This window comes from Pelecanus crispus, chromosome 15, assembly GCF_030463565.1.
Source record: "Pelecanus crispus isolate bPelCri1 chromosome 15, bPelCri1.pri, whole genome shotgun sequence".
Classification (NCBI taxonomy): domain Eukaryota; kingdom Metazoa; phylum Chordata; class Aves; order Pelecaniformes; family Pelecanidae; genus Pelecanus; species Pelecanus crispus.
In genome coordinates this window covers 1759714-1787573 of record NC_134657.1, presented here as the reverse complement: position 1 = coordinate 1787573, position 27860 = coordinate 1759714, and the positions used below count along the sequence as shown (strand labels likewise).

The window sequence follows — 27860 nt, the reverse complement described above, 5'->3', positions numbered from 1 at the left end:
GCTTTTTCCTTACGCAGGGGTGGCGGAAGAAGCATGGGGGGGGTGGTTGTTATTATTATTATCCTTTTTATTCCTTTTTTGTTCCCCCCCCCCCCCCTTTTTTTTTTTTTTTTCTTCCTTTCCTCTCTTTCCGCATTAACCGGTTTTGTCTAGAAAGTGGTCTCGCTGGCTGGAAGGTCTAACGGGGGAATATTTTTGCATCGCGCTTTGGCAGGAACGCGGCAGCCTTAGCGAGGGACCCAAATTTCCGTGGCGGTGCTTAGAGAGGTCTGTCTGTCTGCCTGGACGTATATTTAGCCATATACTATTTATACATCCATAATCTCCCGGCCACGTCGGGGGCCTGGGGGGGAGCTGCCAGCCGGCGTGGCCGCGGCGAAGCCGGACGGAGATGCGGTCGAACCCAGGAATGATTCCTTTGCCCCTTTTATTTCTTTTTCCTTGCAAGGTCGGAGGATGCTCCTTGGGTTTTTTTATTTTTTTTTCCCCCCCCTTTTCCCCCCGGCCCCGCGGTCCTTCGGACGTCAGCCGGGCTTTTTTAATCCGGGGAGGATGGAGCGGGCGATAGCGGCTTCGAGCCCGAGGCCTTTTGAGATTATAAAGTGATATTTTAGCGGAGAGGTAAAAAAGTTTTCCGTCCCTCCCGGCGTGCAATTTGCCGAGAGGCGGAGGGTCCGGGGCGAGGGGATGGATTTCAACCCCAATTTTCCAGCCAGCTCCCCATCCCTCGGCTTTGCAGGCAGCTTGGGGGTGAGCCGGGCTAAAAAAAAAAAAAAAAAAACCAAAACAACATTGCTTTTTTTTTTTTTTCCCCTTTTTTTTTTTTTTTTCTCTCTATTTTCAGGAAAAACCCCACGTTCCCACGGGTCGGGTAGGTCGGAGCCGCTTCGCTTTTGTTCCTCCGCTCTGGGATCTCGCGCGCCGGGGGCTGGCGGTGGGTTCGGGGTGTGTGAAGTTGTCCTCCTTGTCCCCCCCGTAGAAAAACGCCCCGCGTGCAGCACCCGGTCTCAGCTAGAGCTGGAGATGGACGCGGATAAGGGGAAGCAACGCCAGTACTCGCAGAGGTGGGCATGCCGGCTTTATCGAGGGGACCGGAGGAAAAAAAAAAACCAAAAAAAACCCCAAACCCCTGTATATGTATATATTTACATCGTAAAATAACGTATATGCGCTTAATAACGTGTGTGCACGCCGTTATAGGTACGCGTATAAAAATAAGATGTATACGCACATAATTATATGTGTGTTACCATGTGCATGTATATATTTATATACGAGCGGGGGCAGATGTTGGCCCTCCCCGGGGGATTTTGGGGGGCGTGGGGGGCCACCTGCCCACCCCCCCCCCACCCCCTGCGGGGAGGGGGCCAGATCCGGCGGCGGCGGGGACCCCGCTCACGGCGTGAGGGTGACCGCTTGAAATTTCCATTTTAAGATACATGTATTTGTATGCGTAAAATAACCTTTTTCTCCCTCGAAACGCTCCCCCACCCCCAATTCCCCCCCCCCCCCCCCCCCCCCTTAAAAAATGTGGATTTTGGGTCGGCGGGCGCGATGTCACGACAAGTGCATGCTGGGTTCGGCGCGCGCTCGCTCGCTCCTCGGGGCGAAGCCCTGCCGAGCCGCCCGTGCCTCCGTTTCCCCACCCGCCGCCCCGCTGCGGCGGTCCCGTCGGCGCGCGGCGTCACCCATGGGTGCTCCCCGGACCCCCCTCGCTGCCGTGGCGGGGGGCACCCCCTGCGCCGGCTGCTTTGCGGGCGCTGGCTTTGCCTTCTGCGTGCCCGGCTGGTCTCTTTTGGGGGGTGTGGGTGTATTTGGGGGTCTGGGGGAGCAGGCAGCCCCCCCAGCGCTGGGGAGCGGTGTGTTTTGGGGGGGGGGGGGCCCTGCACAAGCGTCGCCCCACAGGCGCCGGGTTTCCCTGGGGGCTGTCCCCTTCCGTGGGTCCCACCGGTGACGGGACAGACGGACGGCATTTCGACCCTGAGGGTTTGGGGTTGCGCCGCCTCGGCCCCCGTCGTTGGGGGAGCCCTGCCCGCCCCGTGCCCGCCCCCCCCCCCCTTCGTCCCCGGGCGGGGGGACGCACCGCGGTGGTCCCCAGCGTGGCTTTGCCTCCCCTTCCGCTTCGCGCCGGTGCTTGGCTCCTCGCCCCCGCGCCCCCTCCCACGCGGGGACCCCGTGCCAGGACGGGCTTTACGCCGTGGCTCGTTTTGGGTGGGTTTTGCCGAAAACCCGAAGGAGAAACACCAGCTAAGGGCCCTTCGGGGGGCGGAAGCGCGGGGTTTAATTGGTTCCATCTTGGGTGAATTCTTCTGGCGCGCGGTCTGGCCCCCCCGCCCCGAGCGATGGGGATTTCGGGTCTCGCCCGTCGTCGCTGCTTCCCCGGCCTCGCCCGCCTTCTGCCACCTCTGCTTCGGGGTAAATCCCGCCCGGATGAGGACAATCCGGGCGGGGAGGGATGCGGGTTCCCCGAGGACGGAAGCGGGATGCTGCTTCCCAACCCCGGCGGCTCCGGGATGGGGTTTTTGCGGGGGGGGGCACTCGCTTTCCCTCGGAAAACCCTCCTGCGCGGGGGAAAGCCTGCCCTTGCAGGGGCAGAGGGGCCGCGGCCTCGTGTTTTTGGGGGGAAACTGAGGCACGGCGGAGGGCAGAGCCGGCTTCTGCCCTCGCCGGGCCGCGGGCGGCGGTGGGGCCGCGGCGGGGCCGGTGTCCCCGTCCCCTCTCTGTCCCGCGGTGCTGGGGTTGGGCGGGGGGGACGCAGGGGGGACGCAGGGGTCCTCGCCCCGCTTGGCTCTCGCCCGCCGCGCCGTCTCGGGCCGCCGTCGGCTTCCCTGCGCTCGCCGCTCGGCGGGGGGGGGGGATCTCTGCCCCGACGCTCTCTCCGGGACCCTCGGGGACGGTGCGCTGCGGTGGGGGACGCCGAGGGCTCGGCTTCTGGCCCGGTCGAGGGCACGTTTAGGACCGCCGCTACGGTCACCCCAAATCCCTCCCCTCGCCTCCCAGCACCCCCCCCCCCCCCTCCCCCGCCGCCCCGTTTGCCGGCTGTACCGGGTCGGCGATCGCTTGCCGTCCTCAGGGTCGCCGGTACCCGGGAGCTGCCCCCTTTCTCTCGGCGGTGCCGTGAAAAGAAATCTCTTGTTTCTTTTTATTTCAGCGAAGGCGAGACAGAGAGGGCTGCCAAGGTAGAGGCGTTCCCCTAGAGAACTGTAGCTTGACTTAGCGGCAGTTGGGTAGGAAGTTGGAAGGCTCTAGTGAGCTCGTGCCCACCCGTGCCATCATCTACCTCCCATCAATCTGGAGCCTCATCGACACGTCTCCCCAGGCAGCTGCGGCCACCTGGCTTCTGAGGCCAGCCTGTGAGTACCAAAACACCGGCGTCTGACCGTACCTCGCCACCGCCGACCCCCTCGCTGCCGCCGCCGCACCCCTTTCCCCCTCGCCATCCCCCCCGCGCCCCGGCTTGCCGGCTTCGCACCGCGCTCTTCCTTCCCCGTGGGTGCGGAGGCGATGATTTTTGTGTCTTTTTTAGGGCGCCCGAGATTGCTGCCGCTTCCCCCGCCACCCCGCCCCCCCGCCAACTTCGCCCGGTTGAGCGGCGGTGCCGGCTACCGCGCCGTTCTGCGGGAATCCGGGGTTCGGCCCCCGTTTTTGGGGCGCCGCGCATCTTCCGGCTGGCTCTCGCGACATCCCTCCCCTCCGGCCATGCCCGCTCGGGCGGCCGCGATGCTTTTTGCAGCCGCCCGCGCTCCCCGGGACAACCTTTGGCGTCCCCTTGGCGAGAGTTGGCCAAACCCTGTGCCCACGGAGGATGCCGGGGGCTCTCCCGCTCCGCGGTTTGGACCGCAGGACCCCATGCCACCCGAGAACCATTCCCGGGGGGGGTTTCCCCCTGCCCAGCCAAAAATTGGGGGGCACGGAGAGCCCCAGCGCGCCCCGCTCGCCCCCCTGCCCTGCGCAGCCAGGTCCCGCAGAGCCGGGGGCAGACACGCTGCAGCATTCCCCACCCTTCATAATTTCCATTTTAATGGATTTTCTTCTTTTTTTTTTTCTTTGCTGCATGTCAGCTTCCATTTTTCATAGTTAGCTGAGAATATAGAAAAAGGGAGTTTTTATATATTTTTTTTTTTTTTTTTTTTTTTTCCCATCTGCTTTATATCCCCTCCCGCTCCCTCCCCAGCCATCCCAGCCCTGGGAGAGGGGGAAGCCGCTCCCTCCGCTCCCGATGAAATACCGCACAATTTATAACATTAAATTGGGACAGGAACAGGGATTTTTTTTTTTTTTTTTTTTTTGGTTTGTTTTGTTGTTGGCACGCCGACCATTTCTTTCCTCTTTATTCCGGGCAGGTTCGTCAAGCTCCGAGCGCGGTGGTTTTGCGGATAATTTATAATTAATTTAATAAGATCCCCTCAAGTGGAGGCGGCGGGGGCGGGGATACATGCAATATTTGCGCTTTCCTCCCCAAAACGCGCTTCGTGCCTTTGCCAGCCCCTCCCTCCAGCTTTGCACGAGGGGTCCTGGGACTGCCTGTAGCGCTTCGTGCCGCGCCCCGGCGATGGTTTGGGAGCCGCGCCGGCCGTTTCGATCCTTCTTGGTGCCACCGATGGCTCCGGCGGAGCCCGGCATGCTGTCGGGACAGGGAGAAGGACGGACGGACGGACGGATGGATGGACAGACGGGAAAGGATGGAGGTCGCAGGGCACCTGCTGGGATGGGGGAGCAGCTCCAAAAAAACCCTTTTCTAATCATAGCTCTGGCTTCCTGTTTTCCCACGTCGTGGGGCCGGCGCAGCCGGGGCGGCGGGGTCCGTGCCGGGGTGCTTGGCCGCGGTGGGGGGACCCCGAGCCCTCCTGCCTGCGCCCCTCTGCCCGCTGCCCGGCCCGTCTGCGCGCGAGGGCTTTTCCCTGCCCGCCACCTCCTCCTTCGGCCCCGTCTCCCGGTGCGCCGGCCCCTCGTGCCGTCATCCCGGAGTCCCCCATCCCATGCTCATCGTCCCGAGCAATCTTTTTTTTATATATATATATATATACACACACACACGTATATACGTAGCCGGTGGGTAAAGGCACAACGTGGGCGGCCTGCGGGTACATATATAATCTATATAAAATAGCCGGTGGCGGGCGTGTACGCGGATGGGAAAGCGCGTTTAATAGCCCCAGCAATTTCCCTTTCCCCGCGCACAGGCGTGGTGCAGAGCGGGGCTCCCGGCTCTGCCTTTTGCCCGCCGGCGCCACGGAGACGGGGGTAGACACGGCGGACGGCGAGAAAACGGGGGGGTGGAAAAAGGAAAAAAAAAAAAAAAACAATCGTGCGCGGGGATCTTGCGAGGATCCGGGTTTGCTTTCGCTTGAAAAACGCCTAAATTCGGTGCGCGGGCTGCTGGGAGGTGACGAGGAGCGGTTCGAGGCAGGGGAGGGGAATTTCGGAAGCCGGTCGGGGTGCTGGGTGGTCTCCCGGCCTGGCTGGGCTCTGCCACGCGAAATGGCTCCCGCTCCTCGGCGCTGCCTATAGCTGCTGGCGCGTGGGTCTGAGTCGCCCCAAAACGCGCCCTGCCCTGCGCCGCGCTGCTCCGTATCGCGAGGGTCGGGCGGCCCCCCTCCTCCCTGCCTCAGTTTCCCCCCCCAAAAACCTCGCGGGGGGTGTCCAGCCCGCCGCTCTCTTTCAGGCTGGGGTCGCCGTGGGGGTGCTGGGTCCCTGGTGGGACCATGCCCCCCTTTCGCTGGGTGCTGCCCGCCCGCCCACAGGAGCTCGGGGTCTGATTTAAACCGCGGGGCAGCGAGCGCGTGCGAGGAGGAGGAGGAGGAGGAGGAAGGCTCGTCGCCCCATCCCAGCCCCAGGGTGCATTTTTTGTGGAAGCAGGGACCTTCCCTGACGGCGGCGGCAGCACCGGCGCGGTTCGGCGGAGGCTGCCCGCCTGGCAAACGCGGGACCGCATCCGAATCCACGCAGCTGCGACCGGGGGCTCGCCGTGCCTCGGTTTCCCCAGCCGCCGGTGCTCGTCCCCGCCTCGCCCCCGAATCCCGCCACCCGAAAGTTTTCAGGGACGCGCTTCGCTGGAGGCACGGGTCTAGTTTCTCCCGGGATCCCGGCCGCGGCCTGGTTTATATTGCAGACGGAGCCCCTCGGGGACCCCTCCTGCACGTCCCACCGGGGTCCCTGATACGCTTTACCCTTAGACGCCCCCGTAATGGGTTTTGCGGGCGCGGCGATGCCCATTTACACCGGGCCCTTCCGCCGGCGTCGTTTCCTCGCCGTCCCCCTTTCAGCTGTTTTCTATTACCCAAAGACGGATTTAGAATTAATTTTCACAACGCGTTTAAGCGTCTCTATAAATCTCCCGGCCCCGCTGCAGCCGGGTTCTGCCGAGCCGCTCGCAGACGTCGCAGGTCGCTTCACTTGGGATTGGGGGTGGCTTTTTGGGGGGGGGGCCAGGATTCGGCCACGGTTGGCTTTGGGTTCGATGTGCCGCCGTCGCCCTCGCTCCCGCGGCGGCATCCCGTCCGCCTCCGTAATCCCTCCTGGAGATACCGCAGGAGCAGCGCGGGATACCTGCAGGGTTTGGGTGATTTGGGTTTGTTTTTTCCCAAATTTTCCCCCCAACTCCCTTGCCAAATTGCGTCCTCGTGCGCTCGCTGGCGTTTCGGGGTCTTCGAGGCGGGTGCTCGGCCTCGCCCCGATCCCGCAGGAATTTCCAGCTGGGAAGATGCTCGGGAGGTTCCCCGGCCCTGCCTGCTCCCTGCCTGCTCCCTGCCCTCTCTCGGAGCCTGGGCGTTGCTTTTTGGGGGGGGTTGGTGTCGGCGGGGTTGCAGCCCTGGGGGGAGGCGGGGGGGGTCTGCGCGGCGGGGGGTGCCGCCCCGTAACCCCTCTCTCCCCGCAGGATGGCGGAGCCTCGCTTCAACAACCCCTACTTCTGGCCGCCCCCCCCCACCATGCCCAGCCAGGTAGGACCCCCCCGCAGCGGGACGGTGGGATTTGGGGGAGGAGGGAGGACAGACGGACGTGGTGGATGCCCACGGGGGAGCCTGGGGGTCCCGCGGGGGGCCGGCTCCTCCGCCTCTGACCCCCACCTCTCTGCTGCCTTCTCCCCCCCTCCCCACCCGCCAGCTGGACAACCTGGTCTTGATCAACAAAATCAAGGAGCAGTTGATGGCGGAGAAGATCCGACCCCCTCACTTGCCCCCCACCTCCGTGGCCTCCCAGCAGCCCCTCCTGGTGCCCCCCTCGCCCGCCGAAAGCAGCCAGTCCATCATGTCCCTCCCCAAACTGCAGCAGGTCCCGGGTCTGCACCCTCAAGCCGTCCCCCAGCCCGACGTGGCCCTGCACGCCCGGCCGGCCACCAGCACCGTCACAGGTACCGCCGCGGGGCGGGGGGGCTTGCCGGGAGATCCCCCCTCCCAATTTGGGACCCTCTGCCATGAGAGAAGAGGGGAGGGTGCACCCACCGCCAATGCCCCCCCCTCTCTTTGCGCGCCAGGGTTGGGGCTGGCTTCCCGCGCGCCAGCGGTCAGCACCTCCGAATCCAGCACGGGGACGGGGACCACCACCCCATCGACTCCCACCTCCACCAGCCAGAGCCGCCTCATCGCCTCCTCGCCCACCCTAATCTCAGGAATCACCAGCCCCCCCCTCCTCGACTCCATAAAGACAATCCAGGGCCACGGCTTGCTGGGGGCACCCAAGGCGGAACGAGGCCGTAAGAAGATCAAGGCGGAAAATCCCTCGGGACCGCCGGTCCTGGTGGTGCCCTATCCCATCCTGGCCTCGGGGGAGACCGCCAAAGAGGGGAAGACGTACAGGTAAGCACCCACCCCCCCGCTCGGGGGGCCGGGGCGATGGCGGGGTGCCCCCCGCCACCCCAGCCCGGTCCCTGCGGGGTTCTCCCCCCCCTCCAGGTGTAAGGTCTGCCCCTTGACGTTCTTCACCAAGTCGGAGATGCAGATCCACTCCAAGTCGCACACAGAGGCCAAGCCCCACAAGTGCCCCCATTGCTCCAAATCCTTCGCCAACGCCTCCTACCTGGCCCAGCACCTGCGCATCCACCTGGGCGTCAAACCCTACCACTGCTCCTACTGCGAGAAGTCCTTCCGCCAGCTGTCCCACCTCCAGCAGCACACCAGGTGAGGACACGGCCTCCCCGTGGGGCTGGCAGGTGCCCATCCGGCCCCGTCCGCCCTTACGGGGTGGTGGGCCACGCGCCCAGCATCTCTCGTGCCGTGCTCCTCGTCCCCACCACCTTCCTCATCCCTGCCACGCTCGTCCCCACAGCTTTCTCCATCCCTACTGTGCTCATCCGTCCCCACCGCGCCAATCCATCCCCACTGCCTTCATCATCCCCACCACACTCATCATCTCCACGACCTTGATTGTCCCCACCACGCTCATCTCTTCCACCTTGATTGTCCCCACCATGCTCATCTCCACCACCTTGATTGTCCCCACCACGCTCATCATCTCTTCCACCTTGATTGTCCCCACCACACTCATCTCTTCCACCTTGATCGTCCCCACCACACTCATCTCTTCCACCTTGATTGTCCCCACCATGCTCATCATCTCTGCCACCTTGATTGTCCCCACCACGCTCATCTCTTCCACCTTGATCGTCCCCACCACACTCATCTCCACCACCTTGATCGTCCCCACCACGCTCATCTCTTCCACCTTGATTGTCCCCACCACGCTCATCATCTCTTCCACCTTGATCATCCCCACCATGCTCATCATTTCCAGCACCTTCATTGTCCCCACCACCCTCATCCATCTCCACCGTGCCCATTGTCCTCACCACCTTCTTCATCCCTGCCACCCTCATCCATCCCCACCGCCCTCATCATCTCTACCATGCTCACCTGTCCCCACCACGCTCATCATCTCTGCCACCCTCATTGTCCCCACCACTCATCCATCTCGACCACACTCATTGTCCCCACCACCTTCTTCATCCTCACCATGCTCATTGTGCCCACCGCCTTCATCATCCCTACCACGCTCATCCATCCCCACCATGCCAGTCCATCCCCTCTGCCCTTCATCATCCCCACCACACTCATCATCTCCAGCACCCTTACTGTGCTCAGCATGCTCATGCATCTCCACTGCACTCATTGTCCCCACCACCACTTTCAGCCGCACCCCACTCATCCATCCCGAGCACGCTTATCATCCCCACTGCCTTCATCATCTCCACCACCTTTGTCAACCCCACCACGCTCATGATTTCCATCTTCTTCATTCCCACCACACTCATCTCCACCACTTTCATCATCCCTCCAAGCTCATCATCTCCACCACCTTCATCATCTCCACCACGCTCATCCATCTCTGCTGTGCTCATCATCCCTACCACCTTCTTCATCCCTGCCACACTCATCTCTACTGCCTTCATCATCCCCCCCAAGCTCATCATCTCCACCGCCTTCATTATCCCCACCATTCTCATCCGTCTCCACTGCGCTCATCATCCCTACCACCTTCTTCATCCCCACCACGCTCATCATCTCCACCGCCTTCATCATCCACCCAAGCTCATCTCCACTGCCTTCATTATCCCCCCCAAGCTCATCATCTCCACCGCCTTCATTATCCCCACCATTCTCATCCGTCTCCACTGCGCTCATCATCCCTACCACCTTCTTCATCCCCACCACGCTCATCATCTCCACCGCCTTCATCATCCACCCAAGCTCATCTCCACTGCCTTCATCATCCCCGCAAGTTCATCTCCACTGCCTTCATCATCCCCACCACGCTCATCCATCTCCACCGCCTTCATCATCCCCACCACGCTCATCCATCTCCACCGCCTTCATCATCCCCACCACGCTCATCCATCTCCACCGCCTTCATCATCCCCACCACGCTCATCCATCTCCACCGCCTTCATCATCCCCACCACGCTCATCCATCTCCACCGCCTTCATCATCCCCACCACGCTCATCCATCTCCACCGCCTTCATCATCCCCACCACGCTCATCCATCTCCACCGCCTTCATCATCCCCACCATGCTCATCCATCTCCACCGTGCTTACTGTCCCCACCGCCTTTGTCATCCCCACCACCTTCATAGTCTCCACCATGCTCATCATCTCCACCACCTTCATTATCCTCCCAAGCTCATTATCTCCACACCTTCATAATCTCCACCATGCTCATCATCTCCACCACCTTCATCATCCTCCCAAGCTCGTTATCTCCACCACCTTCATAGTCTCCACCATGCTCACCATCTCCACCACCTTCATTGTCCATGCCACACATCATCTCCGCTGCGCTCATCATCCCTATCACCTTCATCATCCCCCCCGCTCATCATCCCCCCTGCCCATCGCCCCCCCGCCCAGAGCGGGCCCGCTCTGGGCTCTCCGCCCCGGTCCCCCGCCCTCCCCGTGCCCCGCCGGGCGCTTTGCCCCCCGTCACCCCGCGAGGCGCCGGCGTCGCTGCGGCCGCTGCGGTGCCCGTCCCTGGCATGACCCCTCCGCGTGGCGCGGGGGGCAGCGCCCATCCCCGGGGCGGGGCCGGTGACCCGACGTCCCCTCCGTCCCCCCAGAATCCACACCGGCGACAGACCCTACAAGTGCCCGCACCCCGGCTGCGAAAAGGCCTTCACGCAACTCTCCAACCTCCAGGTCAGCGCCGCGGGGCGGTGGCGGGAGCGCCGGGCGGGGGGGAGAGCGGCCCCGAAACCCCGCCGGGGCGGGGGCGGGCGCGGCGCGCGGCGGCCGCCGTAACCCCCCCCCCTCCCCGTCTGCCATTTCGCAGTCTCACCAGCGACAGCACAACAAGGACAAGCCCTACAAGTGCCCCAACTGCTATCGGGCGTACACGGACTCGGCCTCGCTGCAGATCCACCTCTCGGCTCACGCCATCAAGCACGCCAAGGCCTACTGCTGCAGCATGTGCGGCCGCGCCTATACCTCGGTGAGCGGGGCGGGGGGCCCCCCAAAAACACCCCCCCAAAGCCCGCCGGCTCTACCGCTGCCCTCCTCTGCTCCCGCAGGAGACCTATCTGATGAAGCACATGTCCAAACACACCGTGGTGGAGCACCTCGTCAGCCAGCACTCGCCGCAGAGGACGGAGTCGCCCGGTATTCCCGTACGGATCTCCCTCATCTAACCGGGAACGCCTTCGGCATCAGTTTGGGGGTGGGGGGGGGACACACGCAGACACGGGACACCCCCCCACGGAGGAGGAGGAGGAGGAGGAGGAGGAAGCAAACCCACCCGCAGCACCCCAGCCCTGGCCGGGAGCCGGCGGGACGTGCCCGGGGCCGTGTCCCCCCCACCCTGCTCCGGGTCCCCGCAGGTTTGGTGACACCCAAAGACGGTTTCAGAGCACTTTGAATCTCTGCGGTTTGGTTTGATTTTTTTTGGTGTTTTTTTTTTGGGGGGGGAGGGGGGGGATCCGGCGGTGGAGGGGGGGGTGTTTTCTCCTCCTCCCCCGCATCCCCGCTCCCTCTCCTCTCATTTTTTTGGATACAAATATATATATATATTTATTGGCCAAGAACTTGGTGCTGCTAAAAACAGAAATAAGACCCAAAACGAACCGTGGATGGAGAAAAAAAACAAAGTTTGGGGGAGGGGGGGCTCCCCGCCACCGCCGCCCCCCCCCCCCAACACGGACTCTCCGGCAGGGAGCAGCTGGGACTCGGGGACCGCAGCGGCCGCCACCTCCCTGGGGACGTTTGGGGTTGATTTTTAGAACATTTTGGGGTTGGTTTTTTTTTGGGGTTGTTTTTTGGGGTCGTGTCCCGCCCCCCCCCCCCCCCCCCCCCCCAGCTTTTTGGGTCCCTTTTGAGGGCGAAGCCGGCGGGCAGAGCCGCGTCCCTCCGGGGCTGGATCCGAACACCCCCCCCCGCTCCGCCCCTTATTCCAAGGATCCCCAAAAATCCGCCTGGGGAGGGGGAATCGCTTCGCCTTGTGCCTGCCGGCCCCGGGCGCCTGTACAGAACCCGCGCGCAGCCGGGCGCGCCCGCCGAGCCGCCACAGAGAAAAGAAAACTCCTCTATATTCTGTACTCTTGGTTCCTTCTTTGGATATTAACTGTGTTATTTTTTTATACACTTTTTAAGCCTTAACTCATCGTTTATTTTGGGTTTGTGTTTTTATTTTTGTTTGTTTTCTTTTTTCTCCCCACCCGGGTGTTTTATTTACCTTCTGTTTATTAATTTTTAACCCCTCCCCTTGTTATTTTTTATTCCCCACCGCCTTGATTCCTCGTCCCCCCACCCTCGATGTTGTACGATACTCAATATTGTAATCTTTTTTTGTCAGCATGTTAATACCGTGTAAATACGCCTCTTATACACTTAACGCCCCTCCCCTTCCCCCGCCGCCTCGTTGGGGGCTTTTTTTTTAATTTTCCTCGATGGAAATCCAGGCCACGCGTCCCTAGAGCTAGTTCTTACCTTATTAAAAAAGGAGGAAAAAAGAAAAAAAAAAAAAAAAAAGAGGGAAAAAAAAAAGAGGAGAAAAGAGGAGAAAATAATGGAAAAAAAAAAAAAAAAGCCCTTCCCACTCCCCCCACCCCGCTGTCTTGCATTGTGGTTCATGGAGAAGCCGGGGGGGTGGGGAACCGCGGCCTCGCCAGGAGCATTCGTGGTTGTCGGGAAAAAAAAAAAAAAAAAGGAAAAAAAAAGAGTGAACCCCCCCCGAAACCGGCGCCCGTTTCCAAAAAAACATAAAAAAAAACAAAAAAAAAGGAAAGAATAAAACAGAACAACAACAACAAAAAAAAATCATAAATTTTGTTTGTGTTTGTTGTGACAGACCAAAAAAAAAAAAAAGAAAAATTAAAATAAAAGTGGAAACGCCGGCGGGGAGTGAGGGGCCGGCGGCTCCTCTGGGCCACCTCGGGGGCTTCCGCTGGCCCCCGCGCCGGTGGCCCCGGTCCCCGCGGGGCCGTGGAGGGGCTGGGCGCAGCCGTGGTCACCCCGGCAGTGGGGGGTCCCCACCCTGTCCCCGGGGGGGCACCGGCAGCTCCCGGGCCTGCAGGGGGGATGATGGCCCCAGCTGGGGACACCCCGGGGACCGCAGCTCTTGGGCTGGGGGACACGAGTGACGCGCTGCCGCGGGGGCACCCGGGACGCCACCATGGCCACGGACATCTCACCACGGACACCAGCTCTGGGGACACCTCATTGTGGCCACCACGGCCAGGGAGGCCAGCTCTGGGGACACCTCACCATGGCCACCGGCTCTGGGGACACCTCACCATGGCCACCAGCTCTGGGGATGCCACTGCGGCCACCACAGCCAGGGACACCGGCTCTGGGGACACCTCACCATGGCCACCAGCTCTGGGGATGCCACTGTGGCCACCACGGCCACGGACACCAGCTCTGGGGACACCTCGCCATGGCCACCAGCTCCAGGGACACCTCCCCAACATGGTCACCAGCTCTGGGGATGCCACTGTGGCCACCACGGCCAGGGACACCTCACCGTGGCCACCACCATGGCCAGGGACGCCAGCTCTGGGGACACCTTGCCATGGCCAGGGACACCTCACCGTGGCCACCACCATGGCCAGGGACGCCAGCTCTGGGGACACCTTGCCATGGCCAGGGACACCTCACCGTGGCCACCACCATGGCCAGGGACGCCAGCTCTGGGGACACCTTGCCATAGCCAGGGACACCAGCTTTGGGGACACCTCACCATGGCCAGGGATGCCAGCTTTGGGGACACCTTGCCACAGCCAGGGACATCTCACCGTGGCCACCATGGCCAGGGACACCAGCTCTGGGGACACCTCATTGTGGCCACCATGGCCAGGGACGCCTCACCACGGCCACCAACTCTGGGGACACGTCCCCAGAGCCACCAGCTCCAAGGACCTGTCACCAGCTCCAGGAACACCTCCCCAGCATGGGCACCAGCTCTGGGGACATCTCACTGTGGCCACCGGTGAGGGACACCAGCTCCGGGGACACCTCGCCATGGCCACCGGCCAGGAACACCAGTTCTGGGGACACCTCACCACAGCCACCATGGCCAGGGATGCCTCACCACAGCAACCAGCTCCGGGGACACCTCACCACCATGGGCACCAGCTCCAAGGACGTGTCACCGCCCCAGGCACCAGCTCCAGGGACACCTCACCACAGCCATCACCTCCAGGGACACCTCACCGATGTGGGCACCAGCTACAGGGACACCATCACCATCGCCACCAGCTCCAGGGACACCTCACCATGGCCACCACCTCCAAGGACATGTCACCGCTACAGGAACCAGCTCCAGGGACACCTTGCCACCATGGGCACCAGGTCTAAGGACATGTCACCACCATGGTTACAAGCTCTGGGGACACCACAGCAACATGGTCACCAGTTCTGGGGACACCTCACCATGGCCACCAGCTCTGGGGACACCTCGCCACCATGGGCACCAGGTCCAAGGACATGTCACCACCATGGCCACTAGCTCTGGGGATACCTCGCCATGGCCACTGGTTCTGGGGACACCACAGCAACATGGCCACCGGTTCTGGGGACACCTCGCCATGGCCACCAGCTCTGGGGACGCCTCAGCAACATAGGCACCAGGTCCAAGGACATGTCACCACCATGGCCACCAGTTCTGGGGACACCACAGCAACATGGCCACCGGTTCTGGGGACACCTCACCATGGCCACCAGCTCTGGGGACGCCTCAGCAACATAGGCACCAGGTCCAAGGACATGTCACCACCATGGCCACCAGTTCTGGGGACACCTCAGCAACATGGCCACCATGGGCACCAGGTCCAAGGACGTGTCACCACCATGGCCACCAGCTCTGGGGACATCTTACCACCGCGGCCACCACCTCCGTGACACCTCACCAACATGGCCACCAGCTCCGGGGACACCTCACCCCAGACACCGTCACTGCAGTGCCACCGGGGTGGGTGTCCCCTCAACGTCCCCCTCCCCATCTCACGTATTTCGGGGCCCCGCGTCCCCGAGTGCTGGCATTTTGGGGTCACCCTGCAGGCGTGGGGGGTCCCACCCCCACCCCAGGGGGCAGCAGGGACACCCCGGGGTCCCACAGGCCAGGAGGGCGGGGGGGGTGACCCCAGCCCTGTCCCCATGGCCCCACCACCCTCGGTGCCATTTGGGGACATCCCCAAGGCGCTGCCTCGGTGCGCCCAGGAAGGAAACGGGGCAGGGAGGAAAAGTGGGGGGGGGGGCCCAAATTTTTTAATTTTTTTTTTTCAGTGTTTATTAAAAACAAACAAAAAAAAACCAGGAAAAAAGGGGGGGGCGGGAGGGGTCTGTGGGTTTTTTTTTTCCTTTTTTTTTTTTTTTCTTTTCTTTTCTTAAAAAGACCCCGGTAGCCGGGGGCGGGGGGGGTCCTTACCTGCCTGGGGGGGGCCCCCCGCCACCACCGTCCTCTACTAAGGTGCCCCCAAAACAGCCCCAGCGTGGGGGGGGGGACACACGGGGGACCCCTTCTCCGCACCTGGGGCACCCCGAGATGCCCCCCTACAGGGGGGCTAACACCCTCCCCGGCGCTGGTAGCCCAAATCTTGGCTGGGGGTGGGGGGCACACATTAAGGCAATCGTCCTGCTTCGCCCTGCCGTTTCGGGGACGGGGGGGGGGGGCAGGGGGGGACACAGGGGAGATGCGGGGACCCCCCTGGATCCCTGCCGGAGAAGGGGGGGTGACCCCCCCGGACGGAGGGACGCTATAGCTACGGGCTATGTACACACCCCTGGGGACGTCGGGGGGGCCGCCCCGGGGCTGGCTTGTGCTCGGAAATGGCTCCCCCCCGCCCCTTCCCCCCCCTCCACAGCCCCCTGCCGGGGTTTTGGGGGGGGGTCCCGTGGGTGCTGCTGCCGCCCCCCCCCACCCAACCGGCTCTAGGAGTCCTTGAGCATGCTGATGCGGGCGTAGATCTTGAGGGCCGGCCCCAGTTTGATGTTCATGGTGCTCATGAGGTGATCCTCCTTCAGCAGCAGCAGCGCCTGCCCGTCGATCTCCTGCGCCCGGAATTCCTCCGCGATCTCCTGGCAGCCTGCGGGGAGGGGGCGGCGCTCAGCAAACCCCCCCAGAGCCCCCATTTTTGGGGGGTGGGAGGGGGCGTCGCTGACTATTCCTCACCCGGCAGTGAGCGGATGAACTCGTAGACGTCCTCCACGTTCCACTTGCTGGGCTCGCTGGGCAAGAAGCGATGGCCGATGCTCGCCAGGTCACGGACGTGGACGTCGGGCAGCTCCATCTCGCGCAGCTCCAGCTCTCGCTCGCCCTGCCGCCGGCGGGACGTGGAGGAACTGGCCGAGATGGGGGAGAGTGGCTCCTCGTAGCTCGAATTATCCGAACAACGACTCGAATCTTCTTGGCTGTGGTTGAGCTGCAACGACGCCGTCACGGAAAGAGGCACCGAACCCGGCGGGAGAGAAACCGGCGGCTGCGGGACGGAGCAGCACCGGCCTCAGAGCCCACCCGTGCGCGGCACCCCTGGATTCGGGGAGGAATCCCGCCTGGCCCCTGCCCTCACCTGCTTCTTGGCGTCTTTGCTGAGGGGGGGCAACGTCCCCTTGCAGGTCCGACGGCGGCCATGGGGGGGACCGCCGGGTTTTTGCAGCTTGCTGCGATCGGGGTGGAACAAACCCACCCGCTTCGTGCACCCCACGTTGTACCTGCGGGGAGGGCCGGGGGGTGAGGGAGGGGGGCCGGACCCCCTCGGGGGGCTGCGGGTGTTTTTTGGGGGGGTGTTACCTCTTGGCGCAAGCCATGGAGCAGAAGCGCTTGGAGCGCTTGAACTTGTAAGCGAAGTCGACGCGACCACAGAGCTCGCACTTCAGTTTGGGGGGGTTCCCCTCCTCTTTGGATTCTGGGGGGCGCGGGGGGACGCCCAGAGAGAGAAACGCAACCAGCTCAGCCGCGGGGGAGGGGGACACACACCCCCAAAACGTCGCCCGGCTCTGGCGGGCGTGAGGCGGGCTCCTCCCCCGCACCCCGCTTGGCGAGGAAACGGTTTCGGGGGGGCCGGGCGCTACCTTGCAAATAAGGAAAGGGTTTCGGGGGGGCCGGGCGCTACCTTGCAAATAAGGAAAGGGTTTCGGGGGGGCCGGGCGCTACCTTGTAAATAAGGTTCCTCCATTTCGGAGTCGGTGGTGGTGGTGTTGTCCTGCTGTGGGAGTTTCTCAGCCAGCAGCTCCTGCGCATACTTCTTCTTCAGGTTCCCCACCAGCAAGGAGGAGCGCCCCACCTGAGACGGCAAAAACACCAGTGGGTGCCCCCCCGCCCCCCAAAATCCGCCCCCCCGCAGGAACGAGGCCGCGGGTTCAGAAGGGCAGCGGGACGTGGGGATACGTTACCGGGAACGGTTCTGCCCCTTCCTGGATGACGAAGCCCTCGATAACGTGGGTGAGGATTTGGGGTTTCACGATGGCCTGGGGCGGTTTGTTCTCACCATTGTGGGGGGCAGCGCCGGCGACGGTGGAGGCAGAGCTCCCGGTCCCCGAGGTCATGCCGGGAACGCTGGCGAGGGCCTGGGGCTGAGCATGAAGGCGGTCGGCGGGCGGCTCTGCGGGGGCCAAGGCGGGCGTCAGCCCCGCGGCGGGGCGGGGGCGCGGGCGGTTGCGGGGGACGCGGTGACGCCGGCGCTGACGCCGGGCCCCCATTACCATACAGCTGGGCTGCTCGGGGCGGGGAGCGGGGGCCGCAGCTGCCGCCGCTCCCAGTGCGGCCCGGGGGGTCCCACTCAGCCCCCAGCCGCCCCCGGGGACCGCGGGGGGCGGCCCTGGAGAGCCCCCCCCCCCCCCCCCCCAACCATCCCGGGGGACCCCAGTGCGCCCCCCCCAGCCCCCCCGTGAGCCCCCAGAGCGGCCCAGCAAAGCCTCCGCACGCCCCAGGCCATCCCAGTAAGGCCCCAACAGCCCCCAGTGCGCCCCCCCGAGCCCCCGAGCCCCGCTCCCCCCCCGGCAAGGCCCGGCGTGCCCCGGTAAGGCCTCATCCGCCCCCGCAGGCCCCGGCCGGTGCCGCTCGGGCCCCGGCAGGCCTCTCTAGGCCCCGCTAGGCCCCGCCACCTTTGTCCGACGGCGGAGCGCGCTCCCCCTGCCCCTACCTGCGCCCGGGCCGCGGCTGCGGAGCCGGGACCGGGAGCGGGGGGCGGAGGTGGGGGGGGGGGCGGATGCGGAAGTGAGGTCAGCGCCCGCCGCCCCGCCGGGCCGAGCCGGGCCGGACCAGGCCGAGCCTCGGCGGGGCGGGTCTGGGCGGGGCCGGGCCGCACTCACCGGCGGCGCTCAGCGGCTCGGCGGCCCCATGGCGCGGACAAAGGCGGCGCGGGCGGCGGCGGCGGCGGAGGAGCGGGGACAAAGGCGGCGGCGGCGGCGGCGGGGCCGGGCCGGGCCGGGGCGGCGGCGGCGGCTGCGCGGGGGAGGGCGGGGCCTAGCGCTGGCCACGCCCCTCGCGCTCCTATTGGCGGCCGCCGCCGCGCGCGCGCGTCGCCCCCTCCGCACGGCCAGCGGGCGGGGCCGCGGGAAAGGGGCGTGGCCATGCAGAAGGAGGCGTGGCCAAGCAAAAGGGGGCGTGGCCACGCCGCCCCCGCCAGCTGCGCCCCCGCCCGTGCCCACGCGTGGGCGCCCAACGCGGCGGGGATTCCCCCCCCCCCCCCCCCCCCCGGGATTCCCCTCCTCCAGGGACCCCCCCCGGCCCCTGCGCTCGGCTCACACCCCCCCCCCCCAACCCGCGTCACCCGTGGGCTCACGGCCCCCCACGGGCGCACAGCCCCCCCCCCCCCCCGAGCCCCCCACCGGGCCCGCGCGTGTCGGTGCGTGCGTGGGGGCAGCCCCACCCCGCGAGTGGGTGCCCGGGGTGGGGGGGGGGGGGCGTGGGGCTTACCGTGAGTGGGGGGCCGCTCGCCCTCGGGGGTGTCGGGGCCCGGGGGGGCGGCGGGCGGCGAGAGGGCGGGGGGCTGCGGCGGGGCGGCGGGCGGGCTCTCGGCGCTCCTCGGTGCCGGCAGCGGGTCCCGGCGGGCGCCCTCGGGGACCCCGAGCGGGGGCTGCGGCGCGGGGGCACACGCGTGGGCGAGGGTCAGCGGGCGCACGCGTGCACGGGGCGGACACGCGTGCGCCGCAGGGCGGAGTGGCAGGGGCGCGCGGGGGCAAGGGGCTGGCGCGTGTGCGCGGGTACTTGCCGGGATCAGACACGCGTGGAGCACGCAGGCGTGTGCAAGGATCTGGCGCACACATGCACGCACACGCATGGATCAGACACACACAGGTCAAGCACCGGTGTGTGCGAGGATCTGGCACAATGTGCATGCACGTGCATGGGTCAGACATGTGGATCACGTGTGCGTGTGCAAGGATCTCGTACACGCGTGCACGCATACACATGGATCAGACATGCATGGATCAAGCACACATGGGTGCAAGGATCTGGCACGAGTGTGCACGCACACATATGGATCAGACATGCATGGCTCACACACACATGCGTGTGCAAGGATCTGGCACACACATGCACGCATATGCATGGCTCAGACACGCACGGATCAAGCACTGGTGTGTGCAAGGATCTGGCACGAATGTGTGCACACACGCATGGATTAGACATGCATGGATCATGCACAAGTGTGCAAGGAGCTGGCATGAGGGTGCACACACACATGGATCAGACACACATGGATCAAGCCCACACACGTGTGTGCAAGGATCTGGCACAAGTCTACACACACACACGGAACAGAGGTGTGGAATGAGCACACGCATGTGCAAGGATCTGGCACAACCATGCATGCGCACACATGGATCGAGCACGTGTGTGCAAGGGTCTGGCACGAGTGTGCACACACAGGCATGGATCAGACGTGCACGGACCAAGCACACGTATGTGCAAGGATCTGGCACAAGTGTGCACGCACACACATGGATCAGACATGCATGGATCAAACACACATGTGTGTGCAAGGATCTGGCACACATGCATGCATATGCATGGATCAGACGTGCACGGATCAAGCACAGGTGTGTGCAAGGATCTGGCACAAGCATGCACAGACACACATGCATCAAGCACACGCGCACACGCATGTGCATGGATCTGGCAACCCTGTGCGCACACACGTGCAGGGATGCAGCACACCTGCACATGCATGGATCAGACATGCATGGATCAAGCACACACACATGCAAGGATCTGGCATGAGCATGCACGCACACACATGGATCAGACATGCATGCAACAAGCACACATGGGTGCGAGGATCTGGCACAAGTGTGCACGCACACGCATGGATCAAGCACACACACACATGCACGGATCAGCAGCATGTGTGCACACGCACGTGCATGGATCTGGCAGACCCGTGCACACGCACATGGATCTAGTACACCTGCACACACATGGATCAGACATGCATGGATCAAGCACACGCACACATGGATCAGGCACGTGCACCCCTCACATGCACAATCAGGTGCACATGCGCACACACACGTGCATGGATGCGGCAAACCTGCGCGCACACGTGCACAGACCAGGCGCACGCACAGATCTGGCACCCGTGTGCACACACGCCCGCGTGGCTGCGGCAGGCATGCACGCACACACGCACCGACACAGATCAAGCGCACGCGGATCACGTGCACCCGCGCACGGATCAGGCACGCACACGTGCACACGCACCTGGCCATCCTGCGCGCGTGGCACGTGCAGGTGCACAGATCCGGCACGCACACGGCCCACCCAGGTGTACAGATGTGGCACACGTGTGCGCACACAAGGTCAAGCGCACACGCCGGCATCGGGGCGCGGTCGCACCTGCCCGCAGGCATGCACGGGGGACACGCGTGCACACACGCACACACGTGCACGGCTGAAGCCCCCCCGCCTCCCCGCGTCCGCGTCCGAGCCCCCCGCCCCCCCAAGCGTGCCGGGGGCTCGGGGACGCCCCTCACCGTGGCGCCGGCGGGCTGCAGCTGCAGGATGACGGCGGAGGCGTGCTGGAACTTGCGGGGGGCGGTGTGGCAAGCGGGGTGACCGTTGGGGGGGCCGCCCTCGCCCCCTGCTCCTTGGGGGACCCCCGCTTTGGGCTGGGGGGCCGGGCCAGGGCTGGCAGGGGGCAGGGGTTGGAGTTGGGGGGCGGCGGGGGGGCCCGGGGGGGGCTGCCCGCGGGGCGCCAGCTGCTGCTGCTGCTGCTGGATGACGAACTGCGGCGGCTGCGGCGGCTGCGGCTGCATCGGCTTCGGCGGCGGCTGCTGCAGGAACTGGGGGGGCTGCAGCGGGGCGTAGGCTGCGGGGACAGCGACGGGGGACAGGGGACCCCCCCCCTCGTCACCGGCACCTCAACCCCGCCGGACCCCGCCCCCAGCGTCCCCCCTCCATGAGGCTGCTCTGCACTTTAGCATCCGTTCACCCTGGTGCCTACTGACAACCAGCTCTGCCCGCGGCTCTCGATGCTGCCGCGGGAGGCGGCTGGGCTCAGGCTGTCCCCCCCCAATTTTGGGAGCCGCACAAGCACAGCGCCCCCAGGCTCCCTCATGCTGTGGGGTGCCCTGGCCCACCCCCTCACCACTCCAGCCCACAGCACCCCACCGCAGAGGGTCACCCCATGGGGCCCAGGACCCTGTGGGTGCTGCGGGTGCCGAGTCCCTTCCCAGGCAGGGTCCCCGAGGGGGTGCGCAGGCCCACAGGTCCCAAACACAAGTGGGATGCTGCCGCACAGGGAACACCAGTGCGGGCCACCATTAGGTTTCAGAGTGAACACTCCGCAGGCTGCTCAGCTGAGGGCGGCGCCCACCCCGCTCACCTCGACCTGCCTTTCTGATCACCCGAGGCGGGGGTGACACGCCCCTGAAGTGGGCGTACGGGGCTGCCAGTCCCACGTACAGGCAAGAAAACCACGAGGCCCGTCATTAGGTTTCAGACTGAATGCCCCACGCCAGCACCGCCCCCTCACTGTGACTCCCCCAGCACCCACGGGCGCCCCCCACCCCCCACCCCAGCACTTACCTGGGGCGACGAGCGGGTGGGCGGCAGCGGGGGTGGCGGCGCGGGCCAGGGGGTGGGCGCGGGCGTCGGGCCCCTCGGCTTTTTTGAGGTGCTCGGCGGGGGGGGTCGGGGGGGGGGGCCCCGGGGGGGGCCGGCGCGGGGCGGGGGGCCCCCGGGGGGCTTCATGGCCAGGGCGGGGAGGTGGGGGCCGGCGGGACGCAGGGCCAGGCTGTGCACCTGCAACGGCAGCGGGTCACGGGGGGGGCCCGGGGAGGGGGTGGGGTTTCGGGGGGCTGGCGGGGGGCTCACCTGGGGGGCGGCGGGCGGCGGGGCAGGCGGCGGGGCCGGCGGCGGGGCAGGCGCGGGGCTCTCGGGCCGGACGGCGCTGACGGGGCCCGTGGGCGTGAAGATGAGCTGGGGGGGCACAGAGCGTGGGCGCACGGCCCCCGACGGGGGGGGGCAGCACCCCGTGTGTGTCCGCCCGTGTCCCCGTGGGGTGGCACACGTGTGGGGCGGGGGATTGCGGGTGGGGTGACACGTGTGTCCCCCGACCTGTGTCCCCGGGGACCGCCGGTGCCAGAGGGGGTGCAAGGGACAGCTGCCCTATAGGGGGTCTGGGCACCCTATAGGGCCTGGGCACCCCCAGTGGGGCGGGGGGCACCCTATAGGGTCCTGACACCCCCCCAAAAAGGCAAAAAGCACCCTCCTGGGCTTGGGCACCCGCCAACGGGGCTGTGGGTGCCCTGAGGGGTCTGGGTACCCCACAGTGGGGCAGGGGGCACCCTATATGGGGCCCGGGCACCCCCCTATAGGGTCTAGGTACCTCTATAGGTACCCTATGGGGTCTGAGGACCCCAAAGGAGGGTGGGGGCACCCTGTGGGGTTTGGGGACCCCCCAACAGGCTGGTGGACACCCTGTGGGCTCGGGGCACCCCACGCTGCTCTGAGGCACCCTAGGGGGTCCGGGCACCCTGAGCGCAGTGGGGGGCACCCTATAGGGTCTGGGCACCCTATGGGGTCTCGGCAACCCCCTGTGGGGTGAAGGGCACCCTATGGGGTGGGTGCCCTATGGGCCCTGCCCACCCCACAGCGGGGTGATTGGCACCTTGTGGGTCCTGGGCACCCCATGGCGGGGCAATGAGCACCCCACAGGGTCAGGGACCCTATAGGGTCCTGCCAACCCCACAGTGGGGTGATGGGGACCCTACGGGTCTGGGCACCCCACAGCAGGACAACGGGCACCCCATGGGCCCCGGCTGCCCCACAGCAGGACAACGGGTATCCTACAGGTGCCGGCCACCCCACAGTGGGACCATGGGCACCCTATGGGTCTGCGCACCCACAGCAGAGCAATGGGCACCCTACAGGGTCAGGGACCCTAGAGGGTCCCAGCCACCCCACAGCAGGACCATGGGCACCCCATGGGTCCCAGCCACCCCACAGCAGAGCAACAGGCACCCTACGAGTCCCAGTCACCCCACAGCAGAGCAATGGGCACCCCACAAGTCCTGGCCACCCCACAGCAGGACAATGAGCACCCCATGGGTCCCAGGCACCCCACAGCAGTACCATGGGCACCCCATAGGTCCCAGCCACCCCACAGTGGGACAATGAGCACCCCACGGGTCCCTGGCACCCCACAGCAGGACGATGAGCACCCCATGAGTCCTGGCCACCCCAGAGCGGGACCATGGGCACCCCATAGGTCCAGGGCACCCCACAGCAGAGCAATGGGCACCCTACAGGGTCAGGGACCCTAGAGGGTCCCAGCCACCCCACAGCAGGACCATGGGCACCCCATGGGTCCCGGCCACCCCACAGCAGAGCAACAGGCACCCTACAGGGTCCTGGTCACCCCACAGTGGGACAATGAGCACCCCACGGGTCCCGGGCACCCCACAGCAGGACCATGGGCACCCCATAGGTCCCAGCCACCCCACAGCGGGACGATGAGCACCCCATGAGTCCTGGCCACCCCAGAGCGGGACCATGGGCACCCCACAGCAGAGCAATGGGCACCCTACAGGGTCAGGGACCCTAGAGGGTCCCAGCCACCCCACAGCAGGACCATGGGCACCCCATGGGTCCCAACCACCCCACAGCAGGATAACGGGCACCCTACGAGTCCCAGTCACCCTGCAGCAGAGCAATGGGCACCCTATAGGGTCCTGCCCATTCTGCAATGGGACAATGGGCACCCCACAAGTCCTGGCCACCCCACGGCAGGACAATATGCACCCCACGGGTCCCGGGCACCCCACAGCAGGACAATGAGCACCCCATGGGTCCCAGCCACCCCACAGCGGGACCATGGGCACCCTACAGGGTCCTGGTCACCCCACAGTGGGACAATGAGCACCCCACGGGTCCCAGGCACCCCACAGCAGGACCATGGGCACCCCATAGGTCCCAGCCACCCCACAGCAGGACGATGAGCACCCCATGAGTCCTGGCCACCCCAGAACGGGACCATGGGCACCCCATAGGTCCAGGGCACCCCACAGCAGAGCAATGGGCACCCTACAGGGTCCTGGCCACCCTGCAATGGGACAACAGGCACCCCATGGGGCCTGGCCACCCCAGAGCGGGACCATGGGCACCCCATAGGTCCCAGCCAACCCACAGCGGGTCGATGGGCACCCCACGGGTCCCAGGCACCCCAGAACGGGACCGTGGCCACCCCACAGGTCCCAGCCACCCCAGGGTGGGACCATGGGCACCCCATGAGTCCTGGCCACCCCAGTGCGGGACCATGGCCACCCCACAGGTCCCGGACACCCCCCAGCGCCGTGGGGCAGGGCACCAGGCGCGACGGTGGCCCCTTACCATCTGCGCCCGCAGGTACATCTGGGCCTGGCTGGCGGTGAGCGCGGGCGAGGCGGCGTTGCCCAGCAGCACGGCCTGCTGCGCGATGCCCGAGGCCCCGGGGGCGACGCTCTGCGCCCGGTTCAGGAGCTGCGCGGCCGCCGGCGAGGCGGCCAGGTTGATCTGCAACGGGGCGGCAGGAGAAGGCCGGGGTGCCACGCTGGATTGGCGGGCGGGACAGGTGCCGGAGGGGACACGGGGGGGACGGACTCACCGTGGGTTGCTGCGCTGGTGCCGGCTGGGCGCCGTTACCGCCCGAGGAGCCGCTCTGCCTGTTTGCCGCCAGGCTTGCCTGGGGAGAGGAGCCAAGCGTCACCCGCGCCCTGGCACCCGCGGGTGCCCCCGGGGGGGATGCCCCGTACCTGCTGGACAGCGGCCAGGCTCTGGAGCTGGGCGCTGGTGAGGTGCTGCTGCTGGAGCGCGGCCGTCTGCAGCATCAGGTGCTGCTGCTGCGCCGCGTACATCTGCTGCAGGTACTGCGCCGCCGTGTTGGGCTGCCGGTGCAGCGCTTGCTGGATCACCTGTTTTGGGGGAAAGGGGGGTGCAAACACGTCCCCAGGGCTGCACCCCAACGCCAAAACGCCGCCCCCAACCCCCAACCCCGCCCCGAAATGCCCCACCTGGACGGTCTGGCGGTCGGGGATGCCGCTGTAGACAGAGATCTGGGGGGCGGGCGGGCGGGCGGTGCCGGTGCTGCTGGGCGTCGTGGCGGTGCCGCCGGCGCTGCTGGCGGGCGCGGGTGCCGGGAGCTGCTCGTTCTCCATGGCCGTTCGCCGGCGCGCCGCGAGGCGGCGGGGGTCAGGCTAGAGCTGGGGGGGGGAACGGGTGAGAGGGGGCACCCCGCACCCAAAGCTGGCCCCCCATGTCTGCTCCGAGCCTGGGCGCAGGGTCGGGGCGCTGGCGTGCCCGCGGCAATGGGTGCACGGGGCTGCTGCAGCCCCCGGCAGCGTGTTTGGGAGGGGGTTAAGCCCCCCCCCCCACCCCCAAACCTCGCCCTTCGAAGGCTCCCTGGGTGAGGCACCTCCCGCCCTGGGGAGCACCCATGGGTGCCAGCCGGTTGCGGGCAGTGGGGGGGAGCTTGCAGCCCATGATGGAGGGGGAGGAGGAGGATGGTGGAGGGAGGAAGGGCGGCGGGAGGCCCCACGGTTCATCCTCCCCTTCCCCAAAGAGGAGGGACAGAAGGAAGGGCGGACAGACGGATGGACGGAGGTAGGGAAGGAATGGACAGACAGAGGGACGGAGGCAATGGAAGGACAGAAGGAAGGACGGACAGAAGGACGGACGGACAGAAGGACGGACGGACGGAGGCGAGGGAAGGATAGAAGGAAGGACGTACAGAAGGACGGAGGCAAGGGAAGGACAAAAGGAAGGATGGATGGACAGAAGGACGGACGGACAGAAGGACGAAGGCAAGGGAAGGATAGAAGGAAGGACAGACAGAGGGACGGAGGCAAGGGAAGGACAGAAGGAAGGATGGACGGACAGACGGACAGAAGGACGGAGGCAAGGGAAGGATAGAAGGAAGGACAGACAGAGGGACGGAGGCAAGGGAAGGACAGAAGGATGGACGGACAGAGTGATAGCTGGAAGAAAGGGACAGACGAAGGTAAGGATGCAGGGACAGACAGAAGGATGGACGGGAGGAGGAGAGGGATGAAGGAAAGGACGGACAGAAGGAAGTGAGGGAAGTAGGAAAGGGACAAAGGACAGGAGGGAAGGACAGAAGGACGGACGGAAGGACAGGACAGAAGGAAGTAGGAAAGGCCTGGAAGGCAGCAGAGAGGAGGGAGGAAGGGAAGGACGGACGGAAGGAGGGCAGGACAGACAGAATGACAGCCAGGAGGAGGAAAGGGATGGATGGGAGGATGGAGGGAAAGGGAGGGAAGGACGGACAGAGGGAGGGACGGGGGGAAGAATGGACGGAAAGAGGAAAGGGATGGAAGGAGGGAGGGAAGGAATGACGGACAGAAGGACAGACAGAAGGATGGATGGAAATAGGAAAGGGACCAAGGACCCTTGGAAGGAGGGGAGGGAGGGATAAAGGGACAGAGGGAAGGACGGACAGACGGGAGGGAGGATGGACAGATGGACAGAGGTGAAGGCAGGGAGGGAAGGCCGGACGGAAGGGAGGCCGGATGGAAGTAGGAGAGGGACACAGGGATGGAAGGACAGATGGCCAGAGGAAAGGGACGAAGGGAAGCAAAGATGGAAGGAAGGACAGACGGAAGGAAGAAGAGGGACGAATGGACGGATGGAAGGGGATGGCTGGGAGGGCCGGAAGGACAGAGGGACAGGGACAGAGGGCCGGGTGCTGCGGAGGCTGCAGGGGCAGCACCGCCATCGCTGCCGCGCTGGCCACGAGGCTCCGTGGGCACCGACGGCCACCGCGGCCACCATGGCCACCGCGGCCACTTGCCCATGGCACCCGGCCGAGCCCCGGCGCTGCCAGGCCACGGGTGCCACCAACACGGGTGCGACCACCATGGGTGCCACGGCCACGGGTGCCACGGTGGCAGGACCAGGGACAGCAGTGCGGGGTGCTGCAGACCATGGACAGCGGCCACGGCGGGTGGCCTTGGTGGCCACGGCGGGTGGCCACGGTGGCCACGCCACGGCGCGGCCCCACCAACCCACGCCAGCCACCGTTGGCTCCGGCGCGGCAGCGGCGACGTCCCCGGCCTCGGTGGCCGCGTCCCCCCGCGGGCGTCGCTGCCGGGACGCGCACGTGTCGGCGGGGCTGGCGGCACGCGTCCCCCGCGCCGCTTCCTCCGACCCGTGACGCTTCCCAGCCCCGCGGCCATCTGCGGCGCGTCTCCGCCGCGGAAATTTTGGGAAGCGTTCTCCCCCGCCAAGCGGCCATGGAATTTTTTGGGGTTTTTTTATCCCCCCTGCCCAGAAGAGCTCGGTGGCGTCGGGGTGACACAGGGCCACAGCGGTGACAGACACAGAGGGCCCACGCCGGGCCCACCGGGAGCCAAATCCCCCCGGGAAGAGCATGGCACGGGAAGCCCCTGGCAGCTCCCCCCACCCCCCGCCGCGGGCCCGGCCCCGCTGTCCTCACCCGC

General features: G+C 65.5%; 3 protein-coding genes across 3 annotated transcripts in view; 1 reads left to right on the top strand and 2 right to left on the bottom strand.

Moving 5' to 3' along the window:
- The window catches only part of HSPG2 (heparan sulfate proteoglycan 2), a 24012-nt gene extending 23811 nt beyond the window's left edge, over window positions 1-201 (bottom strand). The window contains 1 exon segment of the mRNA XM_075721717.1: window positions 184-201. Coding sequence (XP_075577832.1) covers window positions 184-201 — 18 coding nt within the window.
- A 351-nt stretch (window positions 202-552) lies between these two features.
- On the top strand, window positions 553-11116 carry ZNF362 (zinc finger protein 362). The gene is made up of 10 exons (XM_075721656.1): window positions 553-577; window positions 845-871; window positions 980-1064; window positions 6878-6941; window positions 7105-7351; window positions 7475-7796; window positions 7893-8117; window positions 10550-10628; window positions 10762-10920; window positions 11000-11116. Exons 1-10 carry the CDS (start codon window positions 553-555, stop codon window positions 11114-11116), a joined length of 1350 nt encoding a protein of 449 aa, XP_075577771.1.
- A 4682-nt stretch (window positions 11117-15798) lies between these two features.
- On the bottom strand, window positions 15799-25559 carry PHC2 (polyhomeotic homolog 2). Its single transcript, XM_075721649.1, is given in 15 exon segments — window positions 15799-16006; window positions 16093-16399; window positions 16490-16631; window positions 16711-16825; window positions 17074-17203; window positions 17313-17521; window positions 18838-18997; window positions 20898-21232; window positions 21952-22054; window positions 22057-22167; window positions 22240-22344; window positions 24757-24918; window positions 25010-25087; window positions 25158-25316; window positions 25416-25559. Coding segments are annotated over 15 exon segments (2415 nt in total). The 3' UTR covers window positions 15799-15851.
- Window positions 25560-27860: the final 2301 nt, after the last annotated feature.

Excerpts from the sequence above, each read along its gene's own strand:
- ZNF362 (XM_075721656.1), top strand. The coding sequence starts at position 553 with ATGGAGCGGGCGATAGCGGCTTCGA. Across the intron at positions 1,065-6,877 it reads CAACGCCAGTACTCGCAGAG|GATGGCGGAGCCTCGCTTCA; the intron begins GTGGGCATGCCG and ends CTCTCCCCGCAG. Across the intron at positions 10,921-10,999 it reads GCGGCCGCGCCTATACCTCG|GAGACCTATCTGATGAAGCA; the intron begins GTGAGCGGGGCG and ends CTGCTCCCGCAG.